The sequence below is a fragment of the Sapajus apella genome, unplaced genomic scaffold, assembly GCF_009761245.1.
Source record: "Sapajus apella isolate SASKATOON/1434 unplaced genomic scaffold, GSC_monkey_1.0 scaffold175, whole genome shotgun sequence".
Classification (NCBI taxonomy): Eukaryota; Metazoa; Chordata; class Mammalia; order Primates; family Cebidae; genus Sapajus; species Sapajus apella.
Window position 1 is genome coordinate 116,616 of NW_022437115.1, and position 7,903 is coordinate 124,518.

A 7,903-nucleotide genomic window follows, 5' to 3' on the forward strand; every position below is an offset into this window, starting at 1 on the left:
CTCCCCTGCCCTCTCCTGCCCCGGCTCCCCTGCCCTCTCCTGCCCCGCTCCCCAGCATTCTCCTTGCCAGCCCCTGCCTCCCCTGCCTGCCCCTGCTTCCCCTCCAGTACCCTGGGCCCGGCCCCACCCCGACCCCGCCTCGGCAGGGGAAGCAAGAGGCCCGGACCAGCGTTGAGAAACGGTGAGCGCCCGGCAGAGGCAAGTTCCGAGGCGGCGGCGCCTCCGCCTCACTCCGGGCCTCTAGAGAAGCTCGGACCCACCCCGCGACGGTCACAACCGGCTGCGGGACGCGGGGACGCACCTGGGGGGCGCACCTAGGGGACGGCCCGCTCCTGAGTGCCGAGTAAGAGACCCACACCTTGACGGCGCAGGGCTGCTTAGCAGCCGGGCCGCCGCCGATGCTGACTCACGATCTGCGGCCGCCCCGCACCGCCGCCGGGGATTCAAACCCGGCCCGCGCCCCGCCCTCACCGCGCCGGCCACGCCCCCCCTCCGCCCCGCCCTCGCCGCGCCGGCCACGCCCCGTAACGCGCCGGCCCCGCCCACCCTCCGCCCCGCCCTCGCCGCTCTGGCCCCGCCCCGCAACGAGCCGGCCAAGCCCATCCATCCGCCCCTGCCCCCCGCCGCCCTGGCCCCGCCCCCCGCGCTGCCCTCCCCCAACCTCACCCCCTAGCCGGGCGTACCCTACCTCCGCTGCTCCTGGCCCAGAGCCGGGCGGGCAGGTGGGCGCGGACAGCGGGGGACACGGGTCTTCAGGCGAATCGCCCCAGAGCCGCCCCGCTGCCCAGCCCTTCTTGCCCGGCCCACCTGCACCTGCGGCGGCTCTGGGCGGACTCAAGTGAAACCCGCTGGACCCAACACAAGCGCTCGCGGGGGCGGCGTGACCTGGAGCCGCTGCCTCCCCGCAGAACTCTCCTCCCTCCCAAGTCCGCGTGCCCGCCCAGCCCCATCTAAACGCGGGGTAATGGGCTCACAGGTCACTCAGCAACTGAAACGTGTACCAACAAAGTGGAAGATGAAAGAAAATGGAACCTATCGGATGACCCTGAAATGACTCCACTCAATCCCTTAAATACAGAATCCGCTCATTCTTCTACTCCGGGCTTCAGTCATAGCACAACCTGAAGGAAATTACACTATTAACACAAGGCAAAAACGACCCAGTCTACACCTGCTTCGCCCAACGCCCTCTACAATAGCTAGTAAAATATGCAGCAGGCAGGCAGGCCGGCCGACACCTGGGGCCGGGCAGGCCTGTGCGCCGTGGGCGGGGAATCCCTGAGCCTGGGGTTAGCGGGCAGCTCTGGGGACACTGCCTCCTGTACCTGCAGCTCCTGCAGGGCTGTAACTTCACAGCGATGCCACGGGCATGGACCGAAGAAAAAAATGAGGCTGCCACTGGGTGGCAAAGCTCACAATTTCAGCTGCAGCAGCAACAATACATTGCCTGTAACTAAGGCAGTGTCAATCCACCTGTTCACCTCTGAGTAGCTGGTTCAGGAATTTTTTTTTTCTTAGAGTGAGACTCTGTCATCCAGGCTGGAGTGCAGTGGCATGATCTCAGCTCACTGCAACCTCCACCTCTCTGGTCCAAACAATTCTGGTGCCTCAACCACCTGAGTGTCTGGGATTACAGGCATGCCACACCAGGCCCAGCTAATGTTTGTATTTTTAGTGCAGACAGCGTCTCACAATATTGGCCAGGCTAGTCTTGAACTTCTGACCTCAGGTGATCTGCCTGTCTCCACCTCCCGAAGTGCTGCCATTACAGGTGTTAAGCCACTGCTCACAGCTCAGGAAATATTTAAGTCAATGAAAGTTGATGTGCTTCAAGATCGAGAGTGACATCCTGAAACAGCTGAAAACGTACCTCAGATATTAAAGAACGGCCGGAAAAATTACTACAAATGTGCAAACTCCAGTCTATCTGAAGGTGTGCTACGTGGGCAGCCAGGCCTCTGTCAAGCCCACAGACACCTGGTTCTGTTTTCCACCTGAGTGGGCAGAGTAGAAAAATGGTCTCACCTGTTTGAGATTTAATTTTCCTAAATATTTTTCTGCTATGCTGGAATTCTACCATTGCTACTTTTAGGTTAGGGAAGAGTAACTTTATTTAAAAAACAATGTTTCTGTGTAAAAAAAATAAATCAATCATGGCCAGGCACATTGGCTCACGCCTGTAATCCCACCACTTTGGGGAGCCAAGGCAGGCAGATCACCTCAGGTCAGAAGTTCGAGACCAGTCTGGCCAACACGGTGACACCCCATCTCTACTAAAAATACAAAAATTAGCCAGGTGTGGTGGCTGGTGCCTGTAATCCCAGCTACTCGGGAGGCTGAGGCAGAACTGCTTGAACCCTGGAGGCAGAGGTTGTAGTAAGGTGAGATTGCACTGCAGCCTGGGCAACAGAACTAGAGGGAAAAAAAAAAAACCTGCTCAGAGGCCAGACCCTCATGGGGCTTTAGCCACTGTGTGACCCTAGGTTTCTGAGGGGATGTGTAAATTTGAGGGTGTGATTTAACAAGATCCATGGCCCTGGGTTACACAGCGATGTCAGATTAAAACCAGCATGTTCTAGCTGGGCCCGGCCGCAGCTATACGCGGGAGACTAACGCAGGGGGGTGGCCTGCGCCCGGGGTTTGAGGCTGCAGTGAGCTGACTGCACCACTGCACTCCTGCCCCGGCCACAGAGCGAGACCCTGACTCAAAACATAAAACCCCAAAATGCACAAACAACTCAGGGAAGGCTGTCTCCTGTGCTGGCCTCCAAGTTCTCTACCCCTGGGCTGGGGTGGAATGGGATGCGGGTGGGGACCCCAGCATATTCAATTCATGAGACCTCTCTGGTTCAAGACAACAACACGGATACCCCAGTTTCAAGCTGTAATAAAACATGTACACTTGTTTCTGCACGAGAGAAACGTAACACAGCAATACCACCCGTTAAGTTTTACAGCGTTAAAACCCACCCTTTAAGGTGAAGCCCCAACAGGACTCATCTTACATCCCATACTTCCTCCTCCAAAGGCCCCAAGAGAAGGAGATAATTTTCAAAACAGACCAGAAGGCGGAATTTCAGTCGTGTCCTGAAACAGGTGAGGCCGCCAGGCTGAGACAGAAGCGAGGAGCCCTCCCCGGGCAGGGCAGCCCAGTGCCCCCAGCCAGTAAGGATGAAACAAGGCAAACACTGCCCGCGCCTGTGCCCTGCCCAGACAGAGCCCAGCACCAGTGCTGCGGCCCTCCAGGATTCCCACTCTCCCCAGGGCCTTCTGAGGGAGGGAGAGGCCTTCGTGGGTGGAGCTGCCGGGGGCCTGCAGCTGGGCCCGGGCAGGTCCGTCCGTGCCGGTCAATGACCAGCAGCTGAGGCTGTCGGGCAGGCGTCTCTGCAGGTCTGGCCATCCAGTCACCTCATGCATTGACGTGGGCCCTCACGGTGCTGGGGTCCCACTCTGAGTCCCCAGGGTGTGCCCGTGCAGGCACTGGAGCAAGGGCCCGCCATGTGGCCCCCGGCAGCTCCCATGACTCCCAACATCTCTCAGCAGCCTCCTTCTCAGTCCCTGGGCCGGGCGGCACCCACTCTGCCTGGCTCCTGGGAAGCTCCTCGTCCCCAGCGCCCGTGGCACCCAGGCTGGGAGCCTCTCTGAGCCAAGGCTTGTTTTCAGAACCACAAGTGCAACACAACCAAAGTGACAGACATCAGAAAACATGCATCTGGTTTCTTTACAAAAACGACGATTCTGTAACATGTCCTGAAATAGAAGCGCTGCTGCTGAAAAGCTACAGCATGGGCACCGGAGGTCAGGGAGAAAGGAGGACGGCACCAGACTTACCAAGGATGGCCTCCACGGTGCTGCCGGCGGGGCGGAGCGGGAGGGTGCGGGCAGCGGGCACGGGCAGCGCGGTGGGGGAGGAGCTGCCGGAGCCAGCGCTGGACGCCAGGCTGGACGCCACACTGGAGCTCACGCTGGGGGTCGGCGGGTGGACCGCTGCAAACACGGCCAGGTGGTTCTGTTCAAAGACAAACACCATGAGCAAGCGCCCCTGCGTGGAGGAGGCGTGCAACGTCAGCACCCTGCAGAAAGCACTGCAGGACACCACAGACTTCCACACCTGGGCCTGGAGGGACGCCGACGGCACCGCGGAGCGACTGCAGGACAGGCAGAGCAGCGGCCACGGCGCACTAGAGACAGGCACAGGCGCCTCTGGCAAGCATCTCATGAGCTTTTCTGCAGAAAAGGTTTCAGGAGTAGACATTTGCCAGGGAAATCAATCCCGCAGGTGCAGAAAGATGTGTCACAGGCGGGGGCCTGCCAGCCCAAGAGATGAGCCCTGCAGCCTGCCTGCCCTTCTCCCCACTTCCTGGGTGCCCCTGCCCCGGCTCTCAACCAGGACTGGCTCCTGGGCACCTTGGTGCCCCCAGAGACTCGTCCTCCCAGGGACTTCAGCAGAGACCCAGCACCATTTCCAAAAACATCCATAGTGTGGTCCTGTGACCTCGTTACCAGGGAAAGTAAAACATGAGGCAGTTCACATGATCTATATTTGGAGGGTAACAGATCAAAAGAAAAAGAGCAAGCACACAGAGCAGTAATGAATAAAAACCCAGTAACAGGGGGACGCTGGATGCAGGAAACACCCAGTACAAATGACCCACAACGGAGCTGCAAAGCCAGATGTCACATCACACAGTGGCTGTGTCTAGAGAGCTATCTAGGAGGTCGTTGCAAAATCCAGTCACAGGGAGGGCACTGAAAACACTAGACACAAATGACCCAGAGCTACCTACGAGGCCCCTGCAAAATCCAGCACCAAAAGCTGGATTAGAGGAAGTTTCTGGCCGGGTGTGGTGGCTCACGCCTGTAATCCCAGCACTTTGGGATGCCAAGGTGGGCAGATTACTGGAGGTCTGGAGTTCGAGACCAGCCTGGCCAACATGCAGAAACTCTGTCTCTACTAAAAAATACAAAAAAACTTAGCCAGAGCCAAGCATGGTGGCTCACGCCTGTAATCCCAGCACTTTGGGAGGCCAAGGCAGGCGGATCACCTGACTTCAGGAATTCAAGACCAGCCTGACCAACATGGTAAAACCCCATCTCTAATAAAAATACAAAAAATTGGGCCGGGCGTGGTGGCGTGCACCTGTAACCCCAGCTACTCAGGAGGCTGAGGCAGGAGAATCACTTGAACCTGGGAGGCGGAGGTTGCAGTGAGCTGAGATCACACACCATACTCCAGCCTGGCAACACAGTGAGACTCCATCTCAAAAAAATAAATAGCCAGGCACTGTGGCTCATGCCTGTAATCCCAGCTGTTAGGGAGCCAGAGGCAGGAGGATGGCTTGAGCCCAGAAGTTCAAGACCTGCCTGGGCAATACAGCCAGACCCCATTCTCCATAAAAAGGAAAAAATAAAGAAGGACAAAAATAAATAAATAAAATAAAAGTAGCTGGGCTTAGTGTCGGGTGCCTGTAATTCCAGCTACTCGGGAGGCTAAGGCAGGAGAATCGCTTGAACCCGGGAGGTGGAGGTTTCAGTGAGCCGAGATCACACCACTGCACTCCAGCCTGGGTGACAGAAAGACTCTGTTTCCAAAAAACGTGAATTGCATATCGACGTATTACAGCCGAAATGTTACGATATCTGGGTTTTGCTGAAAAGTAACACAGGCAAAGTTAACCTTGGAAGGTGTGACTTTACTAGTTTGTCTGCTTAAGTAAAACTATCCATAATAAGGAAATTTTAATGTGCATTTCCAAGGGTCAGAAATTGTCCACGGACTCATCCCCGACAAGAACGGTCCTGGCTCCAGGCTCCTGTGACCGTGGGGTTCCGCCGCCTGCACTGGCTTCCTTCTGGGTAACAGATTTGCTCCTCAACCCCTGGCACAGGAGGAGCGCAGAGCCCCCGTGACTGACTCAGAAAACAGTCGCCTGCGGCTGCAGAGTCTGGGGACAGCCGCCAGAGCTCCCTGCACAGGGCGAGACAGGGTCTGCCCCTTCGTCCATAATCCGCTTGCCCTGACTAGCCCAGAGACCACTTCCCCTCAAGCCATGAAAAGAAGGGACCACAGGCCACCCTGTGGGCATCAGGGACGGTGCTAACTCCTGCACCCAACAACGATGACCCTCCTAGCCATGCCTCCCCCTCATCAAGCCCCCACCGTGAGCCTGTGACAGGGTTGCTGGAAGCCTCACGTTCTCCAATAAGCAGCCCAGAAACACAATGGATGCTGCGGGGCCTGGGTCCATCTCAGTGGCAACCCGCCGCCACCCCCCCCCCACCCTGCAGCCTGTCCCTGCTCCAGAGCCTAAGTGTGGCCCCAGGAAGGCTGGCAGGGGCCCCCCGACAGGCATCCTGGTGACACAGCACCCAGAAGCGAAGCAGATGCCTGGGAGCTCCTTGTGCCCAGATGGCTTGGACTGGGGAGAGGACTGACCTTCTCTACCAGCAAAGGACAGGGCTACCCAGGCTGTGGCCACCAGCAAGTGGGGAGTGGCATGGGGCAGTCCACCAAGCTCATGGCATCCAACAGCTGTGACTCAGAACCGAAAGCTCAGGGCCAGCAATGCACTGCCTTCTGGGGCACGGACACCACACAGGGGCACGGACACCACACAGCCCACAGAAGCTCTCTCCCACCCCTTCCTCCTCCCATCTCCTGGCAGCCCACCCCATGTCCCAGGGTCTGCGTTCCGGGCACAGTCCCTACACACAAGCTGCCCCTGCTGGGTCAGACTGAGGTCCGCCTCATCCTGGCCCACCAGTCTCCAAGAGGCCACCGCCCAAGTCACACTGACCCCTATGGATACCCTCCCCAGCTCCAAGAACCCTGCGGGCATCTCAGTCCTTCCCTGAACCCGACTCCAGAGCCTCACCCAGTCCCAGGGGCCACCTCCCAAATAAGGGAGAGCTGAGGGAGCCTTGCCTGGAAGGGCCGCAGGTCAACCACGAAGCCACGGACAACACTGGGGTGTGTGGAGCAGGCTGGCCCTGCCCTGGGTGGCATGGGGAGCCTGTGCCCAGCACCTGTATCTGCACAGAGCCGAGGAATGCAGAAAGCCGGGAAGCACCACCGTGTAGGCGCTGCGTGTGCTGCCACAGCAACACTGGTCTGAGGGCTGAGACAGGGCCTCAGGCTCCCAAAGCACTGCCCAGCCCAGGATGAGTGCAGCAGCCTGAGAAGCCAATGCTGCCTCCTTCCTGGGTGTCTGCAGGAGGGGACTCTGCCCTAGGGGCCTTCGTCTCAGCCCACAGGAGGCCATAAACCCAGAGGGACTGGAGAGGAAGCCTCAGCCCTGAGCAATTCCCAAACCTTGTGCTGACCCTGCCCAGGAGCCAGCCAGGGTGAGGCACATACTGTGACTTCAGCCCAATGACCTGAAAATCATCCACATCCATGTCAGTCCTTGTCCCCCAAGGCACAATGACCACAGACCAACCTGGTGTGGGGGCCCATCTACAGGAGGGCTGCACATGGTGAGAGGAGCCAGAGGAGAGCCCCGTGAGGACACCGCGTCTCCACTAATCCCCGCACCGCCTGCCCCATGAGGACACCACGCCTCCACTAACCCCCGCCCCGCCCCCCCCCGTTAAGGACAGCACACCCTGGGCTACCACTGGTACTGCCTGCCTGGTTTTCTTTTCATCACAGTGAAACATACTATAAATTGACTACGGTGGCCACTTTTCAGTGTAGTCAGGGACATGAATCCCACCCACACCGCCGTGCAGCCATCACGGCGCCCACCTCCAAAACTCATCTCCCAGCCAGAAGCTCTGACCCCGTGGAACACTTGCCCCCCTCCCCTCCAGCCCCCACCAAGCTATTCTGTGTCTGTGAGTCTGACCCCGCTAGGGGCCTCTGTGGGTGGAGTCACGCGGGATTTTCTGTGTCTGTGTATCT

The 7,903-nt window shown here is 58.5% G+C and overlaps 1 protein-coding gene across 9 annotated transcripts in view; it reads right to left on the reverse strand.

Annotated features, from left to right (window-relative positions):
- The window catches only part of UNKL (unk like zinc finger), a 45,860-nt gene that overhangs the window by 13,911 nt on the left and 24,046 nt on the right, over positions 1 to 7,903 (reverse strand). For 6 of the 9 annotated variants that reach the window (XM_032268093.1, XM_032268095.1, XM_032268092.1 and 3 more), the window contains one exon: positions 3,832 to 4,009. In XM_032268093.1, coding sequence (XP_032123984.1) covers positions 3,832 to 4,009 — 178 coding nt within the window. Of the gene's footprint in view, positions 1 to 301; positions 458 to 3,831; positions 4,010 to 7,903 lie in introns of those variants that run through there. The other 3 variants (XM_032268101.1, XM_032268103.1, XM_032268099.1) reach the window with 3 other exon arrangements.